At 37.4% G+C, this 20,560-nt stretch overlaps 1 protein-coding gene across 19 annotated transcripts in view; it reads left to right on the forward strand.

Moving 5' to 3' along the window:
- The window catches only part of KMT2C (lysine methyltransferase 2C), a 237,278-nt gene that overhangs the window by 79,604 nt on the left and 137,114 nt on the right, over window positions 1-20,560 (forward strand). For 16 of the 19 annotated variants that reach the window (XR_004137992.2, XM_064487184.1, XM_064487185.1 and 13 more), the window contains 4 exons: window positions 2,240-2,381; window positions 7,249-7,449; window positions 10,773-10,921; window positions 11,944-12,053. Coding sequence is in view for 18 of the 19 variants with exons in the window: in XM_064487184.1 (XP_064343254.1) it covers window positions 2,240-2,381; window positions 7,249-7,449; window positions 10,773-10,921; window positions 11,944-12,053 (602 nt within the window). In the remaining variant the exon portion in view is untranslated. The remainder of the gene's footprint in view (window positions 1-2,239; window positions 2,382-7,248; window positions 7,450-10,772; window positions 10,922-11,943; window positions 12,054-20,560) is intronic. The other 3 variants (XM_031455737.2, XM_031455746.2, XM_031455752.2) reach the window with 1 other exon arrangement.

A 20,560-nucleotide genomic window follows, 5' to 3' on the forward strand; every position in this document is an offset into this window, starting at 1 on the left:
TGGGCCAGTCTGTGAGAAAAAGGGAGCATAATTCAGTCCAGAGCAAATCTCTTCCTTTTAGGTAATAGAAACTACATGGTTACTTCTGGTCATATTCTGTTGGTGAGAATCTGCCATGCTTAGCTGCAAAAAAAAGCAAATAAAGTCTGTAGCTGAGCAGTTATGTGCCTATTCAGACTTGAGTAACATAAGAGAAAGAGAGTGTGGATTTTGTCCTTTGTCCATTTTCCACGTGGTTATGTGCCTTGTTCATCTGTGGAGTTCTTTGCACATTCTGAATTTGAATACCTTTTTGGGGATACAAATTGCGTGCATTTTCTTTCAATCTGTGACATGTTTTAAAATTTCATTTGTGGGTCCTTGGTCATATAGAAATTTAATATTCTAGTAAAATTTGCAGATCTTTTCATAATCCTTCTTTGATGCACATGTATTTTATATTTGTGGATTTGGTTCTGGGTGCTCTTTATCAGTTTTGTGCCTAGGAGTAGACAGGACATAAGCTAGGATTGATAGGTTCCACAAGCACTTGATTTATGGTCAACTCTTCTACTTTGATTTTTAAAAGAAACATTCTTTTTAATAGGAAAACCAAAATTATTTGATGCCACATTTCATCATTAATTTTTTGATTTCACAGGATTTAGTTATTTGTTGTTCTTTTTTAACTAAAAAATTAGTAGTTCTTAGAATTATTCATCAGAGCACTTCCCTAAAATTCAATTTGAATCTAGAAGACTTTGATAGTTCCAGAAACAGGGAAGTCATACTGAAGTGCTGATCTGAGAGATCAGAGATGAGATTTGGTATGAAGTGGGTATGCAGGCCGCTAGATATGTCCGGGATGTAGCTCAAGTTCGATCTGGAGTTCAGGGGAGGAGTTAGGGCTAGAGATGTTGAGTGAAATAAAAATCAGTAAGTCCCAAGGAGACTGTTGAAACCTGGTAATAATTAAATCCTTCAGAGACAAGCTGCACTCAGAGAAACCAGCTGAAGAGACAGGTACTAGATCGTTGAGTCTTTGTTAACAAAGGTAGTTTTCTGACTTCACAGGGGAGTAAGTTGAGGCTGAGAGAGATGACTGGTCCATGAAGTTGTGTAGCTGGTAGTTGGTGTAATTGATACTCGAGACCAAGTCTTTATGAGTCCAGTGCCCATTGTATTCCGTTATATCTCCCTGCATTTAAAAGATGGAAGAGTGTTTCACTAAGGAGGGAGTACTCCTTGGTGCCAGATGACTTTCCAGAATGTTTGAAGGCTTCTGCGTGGCCCCGTCACCACCAGTGGCGGTGGAGGGGACAGTGGTGTGGAGGGAGGACGATGCCTTTCAGGAAGGTTAGTTGAGGGAGGAGGTGGTGGAGAGCACCCACTCTAGGTCCCACTGCACGAAGTTTGGTGGTGAAAGGAAGGAAAGACAGGAGGAGCTCAAAGGACTGTAAGGCTTTGTCTGTTTGGTTTGGGCGTAGTGGTGCAAAAAGGCCTAAGTGAACTTTGAGTTAGAAAAGAAAGATCGAGCCAAGAGTGTGGGATTGCATCAGGAGCACCAGTGGAGAGACAGTGCCATTAACGTCTAACAGTGTAGTGTGAGAGACGGAGTGGGTGTCTCGTTTTATTTAAAGGGAGGAATGACGTTTGGGGTGATGGTGTTTGAAAACCCTCTCGGCGGTTCGGTTGCCTACTAAGAAAGTGTGTGTGGATTGTTTGGAGTTGGAGTCTTGAGGATGATTGAAAAGGATGGTGGAGTCAAGGTGTGTTCTTTTCAGTCATTTAGCTTTTAGAATGGATGATAATTAGAGGCTGCAATGCTTGTTTAGTATACGTGCTGCCGAAGCGAGCACAATGCTTGTTTTAAATTAACGATAATTTCACTATATGGATTATGAGGAATCTTTTTTATGAGTCACACTGAAATACATTGGTTCTGTAGATGAACTGCTATAATCACCAAAAGAATGAAACTTCTCTGAGTCAATTGTGGTTTGGGGAAGTATGCCATGTTTTCCATTATTTTGGTTATCATTTTATAATAGAGAATAAATGTAAACAGTGCCATTAATTATATATGTAAATTTTTCCTGTGCTACTTAGATATTGTCATTTATTGTTACATCCTTTTTCCTTTACAATGTATGCTTTATAGACGAGTTCACTAAAGATTGCAAAATGCAGACACACACACACACACACACACACACACACACACACAATGACTTTTTGTATTCTCTTGTTTACTATTAAGCAGAAATCAAAGAACAGTCAGCAGAAGAGGATGCTGAAGCAGAAGTGGACAATAGCAAGCAGCCAGTCCCGGCGCTTCAGCGCTCCGTGTCTGAGGAATCTTCAAGCTCCCTGGTCTCTGTCGGTGTAGAAGCCAAAATCAGGTGAGAGAATGGAGCTGGGCTGGAGATGAGTGGCAGGAAGAGGGGCAGTGAGTTGAGTACAGAGAAAATTCAGAGAGTGCGAGCTTAGGACAGAAGTCTGGGTGAATTTTATTATTTTGTAGCTTTAAATTTGAGGCTGAAAGCCCTGTGTGCAGGTGGGGTGGAGTATGTCTGTGGCTTGGGTGTTTGTAGGACAGAGCAGTTGTCTCACAGGTTACTCTGCTCTGCTCAGACCAGAGCAGAGTATGACCAGTGTGCAATTTCCAGTAGAAGAAGGGAGTTTAGACTTCTAGCGTAAGGACTGATGTTTGATTTACTAGTGTATGCTCTTGTTCTTGACCCTCTCTTCATCCTTTAAAGAAAGAAATACAGGATGTGATAAAACCTATCTGTGTGTAATTCAGCTGTGTAGTCTCGTAAGTTTTTACTTGAAGACATGAATAAAACTGCAATCATCCGTCAGTTAAAGATTCCCATCTTTTTGAAACATTTCTTTTGCTTTTGGCGTATCTCTCTCCCCATTTTGTCTTGGCTGGCAAGACATCTGTAAGACTCCCGCCTTTACGATGCTGGAGTCCTCAGGTCGAAGTCCTCAGCACGTTTACTTCTGTTCAGTGTGCCAGCTGAATCCTGTCTGTGTGCTAGTGAACCCCACACTTACATTTCAGGGCTGACCTTTCTCTGAACTCTAGACTTGCCTATCCATCTGTTTGCGTGACATCTCCGTTTGAAAGTACACTAGACCCTGCACCATAACGTATCCAAACCCACTGTGGATTCTGATCCTACGTCTGCCTCAGATCTCCACAGGATTTCTGCATTTCCATAAATAATACCAACATTCACCCAGTTGCTTAGGCCAAAAACTTTTGAGTTAATCTGTGGTTTCTGTCTTTTCTCATACCTCATATCCTAAATTTTGTAGCTCAACTTTAGAAGATAACCCAGACAAGTGCTAACTTACCCTCCTGTCCGCCTTCTTAGTTCGTCTGTGTTACCCTCAGGAGGCCATAGTTGCCTTTTAAGTTGTGTCTCTGCTTCTGCTCTTTACTTTCAGGTTGTTAGCACAGTTGCAAAAATTGTCATTCTAAAATGTAAAATTCATTCTAAAATGTAAATCAGTTTTCCTCACAACTCTCTTTAATGATTGTTTCTTATATTTAAATTAAATATTTAAATTACATTAAAATTTTCAAATCCATACCATGTTCTACATTTTGGCGAAGGTTTGAAAAATTTCAAAATAAAAGAGTAGGATAAAAAATAAATAAAACATAGTTCCCATCACATTTTACCCGCTCTTCCTGCTTTACTTTTCTTTGTAGCACCTTTTATTTCCTGACAGTTCATTTAGTTATGTCTCCCTTACTGTTGTGTGAGCTCTGTGAAGGTGAATACTTTTTTCCTTTTTTTGCTTTCTATTATTGCATTGGTATTTTTTTCTATTGATTATATACTGTATTTTGTTTTTAAGGTGGTTTCCCTTAAGGCTCAAGTTTCTTTACCCTATTGAATTTAATTTTGAAAGAATTTCAAACTAACCATTCTAATTGATTTCTTAGTCTCAGTGATGTGAATGCTTTATCACATTTTCTCTTTGCATCTGTCATCTAGCATTGCATTTTCTAGTTATTTACATGCATACTTCCTATTTCTGTTTTCTTGGTCGTGGCCCCCTAACCTTTTTCTTACTTTTAACAATTGAGGTTTAATTACATGCAGTAAAATTCACCCATTTAGTGAGTTGCCACAGTGTGTGTCACTGCCACAACAAGATCAAGTTCCGTCATACTGAAAAGGTCCTTGATGCCCGTTTGTTGTCCTCCCTGATGCCAGCTTCTGCCCCAGGCAACCATTTACTTGTTTTCTGTCCCTGTACTTTTGCCTTTGCAGTAACATCATATGAACGGAATTGTGAAGAATGTGTCCTTTTGATTCTGGCCTCTTTAACTTAGCATAATGCATTTGAGAATCATCTGTATTATTACATAGATGAGTAATTATTTCCTTTTTGTTGCTGAGTAGGGTTCTGCTTTATGGCGATTCCCACCACAGTTTACTTACCATTTTCCAGTTAAGGGATATTTGAGTAGTTTCTAGTTTGGGGCAGTTATAAATAAAATTGGTATAAATGTATGCTTGCAGGTGTTGGTGTGAACATAGGATTTTTATTTCACTTAGGTAAATACCTAACATACAGGTAGTTCTGAAAGGAAAATGTCAAAGTGTTTTCCATTATGGCTATACTATTTTGCATTCTCACTAACAATGTAGAGTGGGTTGGCAGGACGTTTCTTGTAGTTCTGGTTCAACTTCACTCTTACATGAGCACTGTGTCCCTAGGTCTCAGGGGTTGGGTGTGAGGGAGACCTGTAACCATCAGGTCTGGGACATAGTCCTGCCCCTCCTCTAGGATAGATGTCCATCCCTTCTTCCATTCTGTTCGCCATCTGCAGTTGGTTTTAACCATTGCAGGGTGGAGATTTTTCCTCTCCAGTCTAAGGCTTTTGTTCCCCAGGGAAAATGTAGGAGAAAGATCTGGATGGGTCTCTGTGTCTTCTCCACATGGCTGCGGTCCTCCCCAGGCTCGCAGCACGACTGGTGTGTTCTCAGGACTGCGCACCATGGCCTGAGTGGTGGGCACGAGCACTGGGAGGCACACAGAGAGAAGCGTGTGAGTGGGTTAGAGTTCCCCTGTGTCTGCGGTCCCAGATGTTCTGTTCTCTCACACTGTCCCACATTTGGCCTTTAGCAATTTGTTAAAAGTTTTACCGAATTCCTAACCCGCTTGTTTGACATCCAGTGGCCTCTTCGGATTAAGCGAGGACTTGTGTCTCCTCTTTTTTTTTTTTTTTTTTTTTTTTTTTAAAGAGGTTTTCATACAGTTGCAGGTGAATTGGTTGCTCTGAGACTTTCACAGTCTGTTAAGTTCAAGAAAAGTGAATTTGTAGATCATCTGGTGAATTTTTGTTGTGTGAGTGGGAGCAAAGCTCTTTGCAACTCTCTACATCCAAAGCAAAAGCCAGGAACTTCTCTTGCACCACTCTTTAAAGTTAACAATAAATTAAGTCTGGGATATTTGGCAGTCTTTATTTCCTACATCTCTTGCAGCATTTCCTAATTCTTTAATAATTTGAATATTTCTCGAAAAATAATTTCATTTGGGGTCTGTTGGGTGGTGAAATTTCTGAGGTCTTAAAGAAATCTGGGAATAATTTTATTATAGCTTCCCATTTGATTGATGGTTTTGGATATAAAATTGAATGTTAAGATAGTCAGTACTTGTATTGCTGCATTTCCTAACCAGTGCTGTTGATAAGGCTGATGTCAGTCTGATTGTTGTGCCTCATCGGTAGTGTTTCTAGGGAAAGAAACTAGAAATGGGGTATGCTGATACAAATTTAATAGCTTAGGGAAAATTATAAATAAGAAAAATTAAAAATTAACAAGATACTGGCAAAGAATACTGGTGGATAGTATCCTTCAGGCAAGATGAAAAACATGTTTTCCTATTTGACTTTATTTTTCTGAAAGTAGACTGCATTTAATTGCATCTGTGTATATGAATCTCTTAATATCAAAGGGCAACACAGTTTATCATGAAATTGAAATAAGTAATATTGGGAAAACCTAGATAATTTTTATAAACAAAAGGTAATTAGTTGACAGAGGTCCATTATTAAGTTAAAAAACACTACCTGAACAGATTATAGATTTTTTTCCCTATCATCTGTTAGTGCAAGACATTATGAATGTTCATGGGGCAAATATTAATGAGGGACTGGTAGGAACTTGAATGCTTAAGAAGAAAGATTTGAGTCCAGCAGCCATGAATGTGCTGTGAAGAGAAAATATGTGTAAGAGGAGCAATCCTTTCAATTCTGTGTTTTCTAAGATCCCTTATTAAGCATGTGTTCTATCTGTAAGTTTATATTGTTTTTTGCCCTTTAACTTTTTAAGTGGTTTCTTTTTTTAAAAAGTTAATAGATTTTATTGTTCATAACAATTTCAGGTTTACAGAAAAATAAAGCAGATGGTACAGAGAGTTCCCAATACCAACCACTCCCTGCCTCAGTTTCCCCTATTATTAGCATCTTGCTTTAGTGTGGTATATATGTTACAACTGATTAACCAGTATTGATACATTATTATTAACTGAAGTCCATAGTTTTACAGTAGGGCTCATTCTTTGTGTTATATGTAGTTCTGAGTTCTGATAAATGTGTAATGTCATGTATCTGCCACGAATTACAATGTATCATATGAAAGTTTCATGCCCTAAAACCCTCTTGTGTTCTGCCTATTCTTTCCTTTGCCACTCTTAAACCTTTTCAGTTCCTTCTCCCCTCCCCCATCACTGCTTAACCCACTAACCTCTTTGTTTTTTATAGCTCTCCATGTGTATGGGTGGGTGTGTGTGTGTGTGTGTGTGTCTGTATAAAGAACATTCCATTAACTAGTTAAATAAAACTTGGCCACCACTTGTTTTACAAAACTGGGATATAATTGAGTGGCTGTTAAACCCTATCTTCTTCTTCCCCAATCTTAGCTTTACTTTCTTTATTCTTTTTTAATACTCCCAATTTTTTGGAATCAGTTTTAAAACAAAATTGTTTTTCTAAGTACAAACTATAGTTTGTTGATTTAGTATGTTTACTACTTTAAAAAAAAATCATGCTGTAGAAAAGTAGAATTGCAAATGTATAATTAATATTGAACTTAAATGTTCTTATTGTATAGATTTATTTAAACACTTAGCTTGCACTAAAGGTGTAATGTTTAATTTTAAAGCACAAGTATCTGTAGTCTGTCACTTGAAACGTTTAAGTAAAACTACTCTGTCTTCCTTACTTTTTATTTCTACCAGTGAACAGCTCTGTGCTTTTTGTTACTGTGGTGAAAAAAGCTCCTTAGGACAAGGAGACTTAAAACAGTTTAGAGTAACGCCTGGATTCATTTTGCCGTGGAAAAACCAGACTTCTAACAAGAAGGATGTTGATGACAACAGCAATGGAACTTGTGAGAAAACACAAAACTCAGCACCACGAAAACAAAGAGGACAGAGAAAGTAAGCAGTTTTGAATTTAAATGGTTAGAATGCAGTAAGACTATATGTAGTTTATTTTCATTGCAATACTGATGAATTTACAAATAGGGTTGTCACTGAACAGTTTCTTATGTTCCCAGCATCATGGGGGTGCTTTATGACTCACCATTATCCCAACAAACACTCATTTTCTCAAAATTTCGTTCTTACTTAAAAAAAAAAAGTTTATCTTAGTTATATAGTAACAAAAAAGAAGAAACCTTTAAAAAACATAACGTAAGCCTAGAGGGAATTCATGGAATGTATCTATCAATGAAATGAAAATTTAAAAAATTATAATGAGATCTTTCTTTCCTTTCTGTAAATAAGTTTTGGTTTGTAAGAATATAGCATAACAGTACGGCAAAACCAATAGTCACATCCTTTATGTGCCATTTATTCTTTTTTTTTTTTAATTGTTCAGAGAATCTTGAGCTATCCTGTTAATTCTTACCATGATTGAGCATTAACTTTCTTTCATTCTAAGTGTGCGATGCTGAGAATATGCCTTCTAAATTAAAGATGCTTTTTTTTAAATGAATAAGAATTTACATATGTTGTACACTCAAAACTAATAAAATATTATAAATATTTAATTTAAAAAAGAATTTACTAATATATTTATATGAACATATATGCCTGCCTGTGTTCAAGACATTATAGTTGCTCCAAACTCTTCCCTAATATGTTTGCTTTTGGAGTTAATATTTATTTTATATGTTGCAGTTTTCTTTGAAGACCATCTTAATATGTCGACTTGGCTCTGGTAGTTGAGAGAGTAGAAGTTTCTGTGGTTGATGAGAAAGTGTAAAAATTAATTTAGCTTGGAAAGCCAACCAGCTCTGCCCCCTGAGGGTGATGATGTAATCATCCAAGTGCTTATCTGGCTTTTATCCAAAATTAAGTACTAAGGCATTGTTGTGTTGTACGTATTTGATTGGCTCCTTCTTTTTGGACTGCTGCCAATGCCGTGAAGACCTGAAGTAGGAAATGAAACAATAACAAAAAAGAATCTTTTAAAAGAATTTAAGGTGGAACAGCTTAAGGAAGCTTAAAAGTACTGTATTTAGAGTTTTGATGTTTAAAGACCATAGCTAGCTTTACCTTTTTGATAAATTCAGTGCTCACATTCTAATAAAATATATCATCAGAAATCCAGCAGACTTAATAGTGTCCATCAGTAATTAGCAAATTTAATGGACTGGACCAGGTTATGTCTTTTGTCTCATATTCTGCCTTGAATAATGGCAATTAATAAACACCTGTTCTGGGAAATAGAGTTGGGCTTCATTTACTTATTTTATAAGCTAAGTTAATTTCTAGTGAGAAGTTTTGTGAGCTAAGATAATTATATAAAAATACCCTTGGTTTAATGAAAGCCTTTTTAATATATACGCTGTAAGTGTTTAACAAGTTATTAGGTGATGATAGCAAGGGAGTCAGTGGACCTGAGGAAGTAAGCATGTTTTTGAAATTTGAAAATTATTTAGGGATAGACAGCTAATTTAGCTTCGTAATGATTTTAAATATTTACAGAATATGTTACTAATGAATTAGAAGCCAGATAAACCACTGTTTTTTTGTTTGTTTGTTTTTGTTTTGTTTTTTTAATTTGAAAAAGAGGTTTCTAAAATAGTTTTCCCCTCTTGGTGCACTAAATATAAGAATATATAATCAAGGATTCTTTTCTTCTTTCCTTTTGGTTTAGACTTAAAATTTGGCGGTATCATGTGTTTCAGCTGCCTTCTCTTAATGTTCTCTCCTAAGCTGGGCTCCTCTCATCCTTAGGGTTGACATCAGAATCTCACTGATGTGTTGTATACGTAGAAACTGGTCGCAAAACCTGAAGGTGACAGTTGACTATAACCTGCTGGTTAGGAACTAGTTAGTAATGGACTGATTAGTCCTTCCACTGTTTTTTTTTCCACCTGTCCCTTCATCAAATGCCAGTGCAAAGAAAATATGTTAAAACAATACCTTCATCTTTATAGGTGAACTGTTAGTTCTTTTTTCCTCCCTGTAAGCTAACAGTGGTTAGTAATGAAGATATATTTGTAGGAATGGAGATTCCATTTCTAGGAAAGTTTATTCTCAGTTCACTGTGGGCATTTATAAAAATGAGAATTTGAAGTTAGCATAGCATGCTAAACTTAAAGACAGTGAGTCTGTGCATTTCTAATGCTGAACATAAAAGTTCTGGTTATTTTTATATGGTTTGATATTTAAATGTACTTATTGAAATATGTTAATACTTTTTTTCTTTCAATGATTCCAGGTATAAAAAAGTTTAGTACCCTGGTCATTGTGCTGATTTTCTCTTAATAGGAATCATGATAAATATCCAGCATACAGAAGTGCAGTGAGTTATGATCTATATTCAATAGTGATTTAATCCAGAATTATGATCAGGTTAAATACTGTGATACCAGGAGAGGATTAAAGTTTTAGTGCCAGTCATCTGATTTCCCACGTGTTTAATGTTAGACACAATAGTAGTCATTGTTTACTTAATGATCTCAATTAATCTGAAGTTTAGGGCTTTGAAAATCTGAAATCCTCCATATGTTGTATACCTCATTTTTATAATGTAGTTTTTGCTGTTACACTACTTTCCTTATTCCCCAGTCACTAGTAGCTATTTTGTTTTTACTTTTTTCTTCTGATCTGTGAGGTAAAGTCTTAGCGGAGAGTTTGCAGCATCATGCCACAGACCAGCTGTCGAGATTTGTCGAGGGGACCGTAAGAAAGCTCCAGCTGCCACGCTCTGCTCCCACTGCCTCCCTCTTCACACTTGGTAGTGGGCTTTCATTTCCCCTGGGAAATAACCTTTCTTTACATAAAATTAACTTGCAGCTTCATTGTAGTAGTCCTCATTTATGATAAAGCAAATTAAAATTTCTGATTTTGATCAAGCCGTGTTTTTTAAGCATTTAAGTAAGGCTAAAGGGAATATTCCCTTTATGGGGTAAAGTACAGTTCCTGACTAGATTATTAGAGTGTCAGTTAAAAAAAATACATAGAATGGGAAAGTAAATCTGCAACTGTAATTTATAACACTTCCCTATGGATTTGGAGACCTTTTTTTAGTTGTTGCTTACATGATATAATATAGCTACCCAGTTTTATATTTATACCATGAATAATAACATTTTATAAAAATTATTTTATGACAGTTTATGCCTAATAAATTAAAACTGATTTGGCAATACATTATCTAAGTTGTTATGAAACGAAATAATTTTCTACTTGTTTTCATTTTCACATCTATTTTATTTTATTTTATTTTATTTTATTTTATTTTCCAGGGAACGATCTCCTCAGCAGAATATAGTATCTTATGTAAGTGTAAGCACGCAGACCGCTTCAGACGATCAGGCTGGTAAATTATGGGATGAACTCAGTCTGGTTGGCCTTCCAGATGCCATTGATGTCCAAGCCTTATTTGATCCTACAGGTATGAGCCAGTCTTCAGTAATAACTACTTCTTGATTCTGTAAGCATTTTAATTTTAGTGAATTATCAACTTAATAGTAAATATCTTCATGTAGAAATAATTATGATCACATTGTTAAAACTGTTATTGTTAAGTATGCCTGCTTAGGTCGAGTAAATTAATTATGTTTACCTAATTTATTTAGCATTTGCACAGGGCTGTCACTGGGCTGGATGCTTTTATAAATATTTGCATTTACTCTTGTGTAGACAAGCAGTGCCATGGAGATGACACAATTGGGGAAAGAGGAATTAAAGAGCTCTGTGAAAACTTGGGGAACACAGCAGTCTGGGTCTGTTTAAAGTAGGGGTGAAGGACTATGGATCTTAGCCAGGGAGTCCTGTGAATACAACATAGCAGCCCATCCTCAGAGTTTGGTGCTCTTGGGGTTCTGACTAAATTTCATTCTGCATTTAAACCACAGATAGTTGTTCAGGTGCTGTGTGATAGAGAATTTAAAGACTGAGATGTGGTTGATGACTGATGTGGGTTCTTGGTGTGGGATGGAGGGAAACAGAGGTGAGTAGGTAGCTTATTTGCCATATATCCTCTTTGTCATAACAAAGTATTAAAAAATGTCCTGTGTATTTTATTGAAAGATACCAAATAAAATAGAGTACTGCTTAGATAAAATGACTAGAAACTCGTTTTGTTGTTGTTGGAGAAATAACCACTAATCCAGTGATTCTCAGACTACTGTGTGCATCAGAATCACCTGGAGGGCCTGTTGGCACATAGATTTCTGGGCACCCCTGTGTGAGAGTTTTTGATTCAGTAGGTCTTGGTTGGGATATGAAATTTACGTCTATAACAAGTTCCCAGGTGATATGTTTTGAGAAAGGCCACTTTAGAGGTATCACAAATATAGGATGCCGTTGTGTGTTCACACATTAGAGTTGATTTTGGGGTTTTACATCTTTACTTATTAGCATTTATATGTTTAATGTTTATTCACTTGCTTCTTTTCACTTTAACCATTTTAGGCACTTGTTGGGCTCATCACCGTTGTGTGGAGTGGTCACTGGGGGTGTGCCAGATGGAAGAACCGTTACTGGTGAACGTGGACAGAGCTGTTGTCTCAGGGAGCACAGAAGTAAGTAGAAGAAATACATATTTAAACCACAGCTTTATAACTTTTACTGTGTCAGCATAAAGATTCACTTGCAAGAATTATTTATTAAATGATTAATAAAAAAACTCTCAAAGTAGGAAATTGTTAATTTATATCCTTGAGTAGTTTGTTCATACCACTAGAGTATAGTGTGTTAAGTTGTACAATAAATGTAGATCTTTAAAATAAATATCTTACATTTAAATAAAAAATTAAAATTTTTAGAAATGGGAATTACTAACTATGCTTACATATCCATGTGGTTGCTCTTTGCTCTTTGGGTTTAAAATAAGAGATGAAATTTGACACGACACTGTAAAATGACTATAACTCAATTAAAAAAAAAAAGTTAAAAAAAAAATGAAATTTAACAGGTCTTTAGTCCACAGTGTGGGCTAGCTCTGTTTGCTGTTTTGTAAATTGATTAAAATATTTTTTTTCAGTCAAGTTGGCAGTTTAGCTTGTCTCTCTGGCACTATCCCAAAGTAATATCACATACACAATCTGCCATCTTTCAAAGCTTTCACTCTGATTTTCATGTAATTTTGAATTGAGAAATAAATGCAGTGTTTACCTTCCACCTATAAAGGCAACAAACCCTGTGAAGTGAAATTGTTTTGCTGCCTACAAATTCCCTTTTGTTTTTGAGAACTTTATTTGGGAGAAGTGAAATAGCCCTTCTTAAAGGAATATTAAAAATGGAGTTTTTGACCATAGAAATTATATGGGCTTGAATAGATGAAATACATGTAAGACTTGCAGAAGTGTATTGAGACAAGGACTTAGACTTAAGTAATTATTTAATTATAACATTCACTTTGCTCAGATGATGAAAATGACCCAATTTTCACCTCAAGATTAGTCAACAAGTTAGTGCGTTAGTTTTGGAAATGTGACATTACATTTAAATGCTTGTGTTACCGAATTTTGAATAATAATAATGAATAAGAATAAATTCCACAGTCTGAACATACTTAGATGGCCAGATGACGACTGTGACAGACCAGTGAGAGCTATGTCTTCCATGAACTACTTTAGAAGTAGTTTTGGAATATTTGGGGGCGAGGGTGGGGGTGGGGTTTAGGTTATTTATTTATTTATTTTTAGAAGAGGAATTGGGGATTGAACCCAGGGCTTTGTGCATGCTAAACATGTGCTCTACCACTTGAGCTATACCCTCCCCTAGTTTTGGAATATTTTGTGACAGTGAGAAGTATTACGGGAAAGGCAGTGAGCAAAGACCAAGGTGAGCTTTGTGGTGTTGGCCTGTAGCAGCACAGGTCTGATGCGGCTGTGGGGAAGTAGGCACTCTTACACCTTGGTGGGAATGCATATTGGTGTAGATCTTCTGGAGGGAAATTTGGCAATGCCTAACAAACTACATATGCACTTACCTTTTGATCTTTCTGGGAATCTATCCTATAAATATGCCTCCAATAATATAAAAACTTGTTCTGTTAAAAGTAATTGCAGCATTGTTTAATTTGCAAAATATTGGAAACAATCTAAATGGCCACACCTAATAGAATGGTTGAATAATCTGTGATATGGCTTATACAGTGAAATAATGTACAGCTGTAAAAATTCTGTGAGGAATATATCTATGCTTATGAAGTGGTTTTCAATATATTCTTAAGTGAAAAAAAAAGTGCAGAAGACCATTTATGGTGTGCAGCCCTTTATGTAAGAGAGAATGAGATGTAAGAAAATACACATACATATGCTCATTTGTGGAAAAGAAATACAGGAGGGATCAACCAGAGAGATGGGTTACCTATGCAAAGTGTGTGGGAAGGAGGTGGGAAGAAGACGGGAATGGGACTGGTGTAGCCACGGGGCTCCATGACCTTCACCAGCCACCAGTGCTTCTGAGACTTCACTCACTGAAACCTTCCCCTCCCTTGCTTCCTTCCGTGGCACTAACCTCCTGGGGCTTCCTCAGACACATCCACCTCTGGGCCTTTGCAGTTCCTCTTTCCTCTCTGTTGAACATTCTTCTTAGGTACATGCATGTCTTCCCCCCTCGTTTGCTTTAGGCATTTATTCTAGAGTTACCTTACCCGTGAGAGCTTTCCTGGGCCCCCTACTGAAAATTTCAAGTGCCTCCTCCTCCCATCAAACCTCTGATTGATTGTTTTCCCCTTTACACTTTACAGCGTCACACATAGTGTGTATTTACTTAATAATCTTACCTGTCTCGCCTCACTAGATAATAGTGCCATTCTGAGAAGGATCTTTCTATGTTCTGGTCATTCCTCAATAAATTTTTGTAGCCTAAATGAATCGTACTAAAGATCATTCACCGACTCATCCATAGTTACAAAAAAGAAGTTACATGTAAGTGCCAGAGTGTTAAAGGACGTCAACAATGTGGTTAATTCTATACAAGTTTATAAATGTATAATTGTCAAAAAAAAAAACCCTCTAAAATAGAGTAACTCTTTACAATTCTACATAACTGATGGGGATTGGGATGGTGTGATAATGAAAATCTTTGTTATCTTAAAAGATTCCCTAGGGGCAAAGTACGTAAAACTACTGTTGAACTTAGAATAGGGTTTTATTTTACTGAAAGATAGATGTTAAAAATTTGTCTACCTTTATTAGGATGACATGTGGCTGAATATATTATGTTACCTACTTCTATTTTAAAAGGAAATAAACGTTTCATCTTCCTCTTCAAAAAGGTGATGTTTCAACAGTGAAATGCAATGACTTTTCATAGAAACATGTGCTGGGGGTTGGGCATTTTGAAAACAGATGTTTGGAACTATTTCTAATGATATTTTATTGCCAGCAACAATGAAAGTTTGTAACAAACAAACAACAAAAATATTTTCACATTTGTTGCCCCAAAAAAAGTCTTGGACACAGAATTTCTTGATCTGTTTAAAATATTCTGAAGAGTTTATGTATGTATTAAGGCCATTTGTTAAAATAAAAATTAATACCTTCTGGTTATGAAAGATGAAAATCTGCCTGCTAAATTTTGATTGGGATTGAAAAAAGTACTTCTGTTTAGATCTCCCTGTTTTTGTGAGAATCATATTTTTTTAAACCTATGACATTGAAATAAACTGAAGTTACTGTCAAACCTGTCAATCTAAGAAGATGCAAAAGAACAAGATACAAACAAATCACAGATGGGGGGACGTTGCAGTAGCCTCTAAACTTGATTGTTACATCTTTAAATAAGATATTTGAGCGCGTGTTCTTATTTATACATTCTCATTGGGATATGTATCTCTCCTTTCTGTCACTTTTGTAAATGTATAAATTTATGTTATTTTTGTGAGTATTTAATTACTTTTGGTCCCCCCACTGGGTCAGTAGGCATCATGAAGGCCTGGATGATATTTGTGTTGGTTTATCACTTTATCTGTAGTGCTTAACAGAGTACCTGGAACACAAGAGAGTCATAGGAAAATGTGTGCATGAAAGGAATTTGCCAGAGGACAATTCTGAGCACACTGACTTGGATGGAGAGGAGTGTGCTACTGGCACCTAGTGGCCACTGCCGAACATCCTACTGTGCCCAGAGCAGTAGCCAGCTCAAAACATCCATAGTGCTGAGGTTGGCAAATCCTCGTATAATTAGTAACATTATTCCTACTTTAAAACTAGTACATTTCATATAATTTCCTCAGTTGTTAAGTGGCATTTGTTACCAAGCAGTTCAGTTTTTTTGAAATTTCCCTCAGTTTGTTTTTCAGTTTTTCTGGGGGGAACTTCATCTTTTGCTAGATGGAAGAATATGCTAAGCTGTGAACCTGTGTTTCAGGGATTTTAATTTCCTCTTTGGAGCCCTAGAGGTGCTGCCAACATCTTGGAAATCTGGGTAATTTGAATATTACCAAGGGAATACTTTAATCCTGAATTCTGCAGATACTTGATCATTTATTTACCTCAAGCTCCTCTTTCCTGCACTTCGTTCCTTGCTCCCACTGAAGAAATAACCCCTAAGCCCCCTCCCCCAATTTCTGTTCTTTTATCTAGTTCTGAATTAAATGTTCAGTCATAGTGTATACATTAAACATTAAAACATTGCATTTAGCATCTCTCCCCTTAGAATTGATGATTTCTCAGTTTTCTCCACCCTCATCTTCTGCCACAACCCCAGTCTAAAATTCCATTGTGTGACTTACTGTGTTATACTGATTTTATGCTAGGTGTCTTTGTGTAAAAGCCAACTTATTTTTCTGAGAAGAGTTGTAAGTTTTTTATCTTTGGGGTTTTTATAGACTGAAAAAGAGAACAAAAATAGCTTTTCTGTAATAAAATGGGGTTACACATAAGAATGTAGGTAAGGAGTATAATATAAGTGTAATTTTTGTTTAAAAATAAGTAACAGTGCGTAGTAAAAGTCTCTCTCCACACCCCTCCTCTAAACAACTGAAAATAGATTAGATCATTTAAAATATGGTCTGCATCTCTATGTAAGACGATTTCCAGTTACCTATTTTATGAATAATGTTGTCTAATACTGTTATTTTTTAGTGCTTTGCAATGTAAACTAAAAAACTGTCAAAGTATATATATTCTTCACTTTGACCTATAGTTTCTTAAGAGGAAGGAAGCATCCATTTATCTGAATTCTATATTTGTCTGGGAGGCCACAAGACTGCCTCCACATTGGAGACTAATTAGAAGCTCTCATGGGTCTCAGCATAGAGCCGTAATTACAGCTGCGACTAACTGCCTCGGTCCCTCTGTCTTCTCTGCGTGGGGAGCAGCTCTCCTGCCGCAGCCCCGCAGCCCCTGGAAATCTACCCTTTTGCCGGGTTCATCTTCACCTCCCCCTTGATCAGGAGAGCCTGTCCACTGCCGAGCCAACCACTGTCTGCAGTGGTGCTGAAACGACAAGAGACACTGACAGGTGAGAGCTCCAGCAGCCGGCAGCCCCACATCCCTGACCGCCTCACTCATATCCTAGCTGCAGCTTCCAGACTAGCGCCATTTCAAGGGAATTACATGGCAGCCAAGTTCGTTGGCGCTGGGGCTACCACAGTTGGAGTGGCTGGCTCTGGGGCTGGAATGGGGTTGGTGTCTGGTTCTGCCAGAATCCCATCTCTGAAGCAGCAGCTCTGCTCTGCCATTCTGGGCTTTGCCCTTTCAGAGGCCATGATGCTCTCTTGCCTGATGAGGTGGCCTTTCTCATGCTCTTTGCCGTGTGGACGAGCCGTCTCCACCTCCCAGAATTCTTTCTCCCGTATCTTATCTGCCTTCTATGTTCCTTTTTCTGTGCCTCTCCAGGCAGCCTGGGGAAAGCGATTTGCCCAGGGTTTGACAGAGGGAAGACAAAAAATTCTGTATTAACTTAAAAAAAGACTTATTGCCTTGATGTGGTAAGGATATACCATGGAAAGATCTTCCTGGAAAAAGACATTGACAAGATCTGGAAAAATCCACATGCAGGCTTGCTTAGGTTCTCTTCCTCCCATGACGGGTCACACAGAGCACCCTCTTCCTCCAGAAATGAAAATGCAGCAACATGTGTGTGATGCTTTCACCCTGAGAAGCTCAGGGTCTTTACTGGTCTTTACTGGGAGCTAGTCACTTAGGCACCCTCTGCTAAGCCCGTACCAGAAGGAAAGCCACATTGCTTGCACAGATAGTCTAGGCACAGTCAACTGCCTCTGTCACGTAGGGAACCATGGGAGCCGTCCTGAAATCCAGTTTCCCAGATGCCAGATATGTAAGCAGGCTTTTCTAAGGTTAGTAGTCTCAGGCATGCTACGTTAAGCCCCTTTTTTGCATGGCAATAAAATTGGATTGGGTCTCAATGTCAACATACTTCTTTCTATATAACTATGGTAGGTGCTTTGTAGTTTACAACGTTGAATTATTCTCATCATAGGGAGGCTGTGATAGATGCTCTAGTGGTTATAAAAAGAACTTTGTAACTTTGATTGGAGGAAATATACTAATAAGGACACTTTTGACTGTAACAGAAAAATTTTATATTTAACTCTGAAATTTTGTTATTAATATATCCACTCCAGCTTTCTTTTGATTAGTGTAAATATGGTATATATTATTTCATCTTTTTAACATATTTGTTGGTTTTATATTTATTGTGTATTTCTTGCAGTTTTTAAAATCTAATCTGACAATCTCAGCTTTTTTATTTGGAGTATATAAGCTGTGTACATTTAATGTGATTGATTTAAGTCTTTTTTTGTCACCCCTGATTTATCTCTATCTTTTGTTTCCTTCTTCCTGCATATTTTTGGATTGAATTTTTTTTATGATTCCATTCTTTCTCATTTGTTGGATTATTACCTCTACAGGCATACCTAATTTTATTGTGACTTGCCTTATTGGGCTTTGTAGATACTCAGTTTTTTAGAAATTGATTGATTGTGGCAACCATGCATTGAGCAAGTCTATCAGCACCATTTGCTGACTTCGTGTCACATTATGGTAATTCTCACAATATTTTAAACTTTTTTATTGTTAATATATTTGTTATGGTGATCGGTGATGATCAGTGACCTTCGATGTCACTATTGCAGTTGTTTTGGCATGCTGCAGACTATGCCCAGTAAGACAGGAACTTAATCCGTAAATGTTGTGTGTGTTCTGACTGCTCCATCCCCGTCTCTCTCCCTCTCCTTGGGTCTCCCTGTTCCCTGAGACACAACAATATTGAAATTAGACCAGCTAATAACCCTACAGTGTCTCTAAGTGTTCAAGTGAAAGGAATACTCTCACATCTCTCATTTTAAATAAAAAACTAGAAATGATAGACTGTTGAAGGCTGAGATAGGCTGAAAACTAGGCCTTTTGTGCCAAACTGTTAGCCAAGTTATGAAAGCAAAGGGTAAGTTCTTGAAGGAAATTAAAAGTGCTACTCCAGTGAACACAGAATGATAAGAAAGTGATGTAGCCTTGTTGCTGATGTGGAGAATGTTTGAGAGTCTGGATAGAAGATCAAACCAGCTGCAACGTTCCCTGAAGCCAAAGCATCATCCAGAGCAAGGCCCGAACGCGCTTCAATTCTATAAAGGCTGAGAGAGGTGAGGAAGCTGCAGGAAAACAGTTTAAAACTAGCAGAGGGTGGTTCACAAGGTTTGAGGAAAGAAGCCGTCTCCATAAAAGTGCAGAGTGAAGCAGCAAGTGCTGATGTAGAGGCTGCAAGTCCGTCAGATGATCTCACTAAGATAATGAATAAAGCTGACCACGCTAAACAACAGATTTTCGGTGTAGACAGAACAGCCTTCTAATGGAAGATGCCACCATCCAGGACTTCCATAGCTAGAGAGGAGAAGTCAGTGCCCGGCTTCAAAGGACAGGCTGATTCTCTTGTTAGGGGCTAATGCAATGGGTGAGTTTAAGTTGAAGCCAATGCTCATTCACCATTCTGGGGCACTCAAGAATTATGCTAAATCATACCCTACTTGTGCTCTATAAATGGAACAACAAAGCCTGGATGACAGTGTATCTGTTTACCAACATGGTTTATTGAATATTTTAAGCCCACTGTTGACACCGACTGCTTAGGAAAAAAGATGCCTTTCAAAATATGACTGCCCATTGGCAGTGCACCTGGTCATCCAAGAGCTGTGATGGAGATGGATAATGAGATTGATATTGTTTTCATGCCTGTTGACATACATCTACTCTGTGGCACATGGATCAAGGAGCAGTTTTGACTTTCAAGTCTTATTATTTAAGAAAATGCATTTTGTAAGGCTATAGCTGCCATAGACAGTGATTCCTCTGATGGATCTGGACAAAGTCACTTGGAAACCTTCTGGAAAATGTTCACCATCCTAGTTACCATTGAGAACATTCATGATTCATGGGAAATGGTCAACATATCAACATTAACAGGAGTTTGGAAGAACTTGATTCCCACCCTCATGGATGACTTTGAGGGATGTCTTCCTCCAGTAGAGGAAGTAACTGCAGATGTGGTGGAAAGAACATGAGAACTAGAATTAGAAGTGGAGCCTGAAATGGTGTAATCTTATGATAAAACTTGAACAGATAAGGAGTTGCTTCTTACTGATGAGCAAAGAAAGTGATTTCTTTAGATTGAATCTGCTGGTGAAGATACTGTGAAGATTGTTGAAATGACAACAAAGAATTTAGAATATTACATACACTTAGTTGATAAAGCAGAGGCAGGATTTGAGAGGATTGACTCCCATTTTGAAAGAAGCTTCGTGGGTAAAATGCTATCAAACCAGCATTGCATGCTAGAGAAATCATCTGTGAAAGAGTCAACTGACATTATAAACTTCATTGTTGTCTTATTTTAAAAAGCTGCCACGGCCACCCCAGCCTTCAGCAACCACCACTGTGATCAGACAGCAGCCAGTAACACTAAGATAAGACCCTCCACCATTAAAAAGATAATGACTTGCTTAAGGCTCAGATGATGGTTGGCATTTTTTAGCCATATAGTGTTTTTAAGTAAGGTATATATGTTAATGCTGTTACACACTTAATAGACTACAGTATAGTGTTAGTTAACTTACAGT

The sequence above is a fragment of the Camelus dromedarius genome, chromosome 7 (assembly GCF_036321535.1).
Source record: "Camelus dromedarius isolate mCamDro1 chromosome 7, mCamDro1.pat, whole genome shotgun sequence".
Lineage (NCBI taxonomy): Eukaryota > Metazoa > Chordata > Mammalia > Artiodactyla > Camelidae > Camelus > Camelus dromedarius.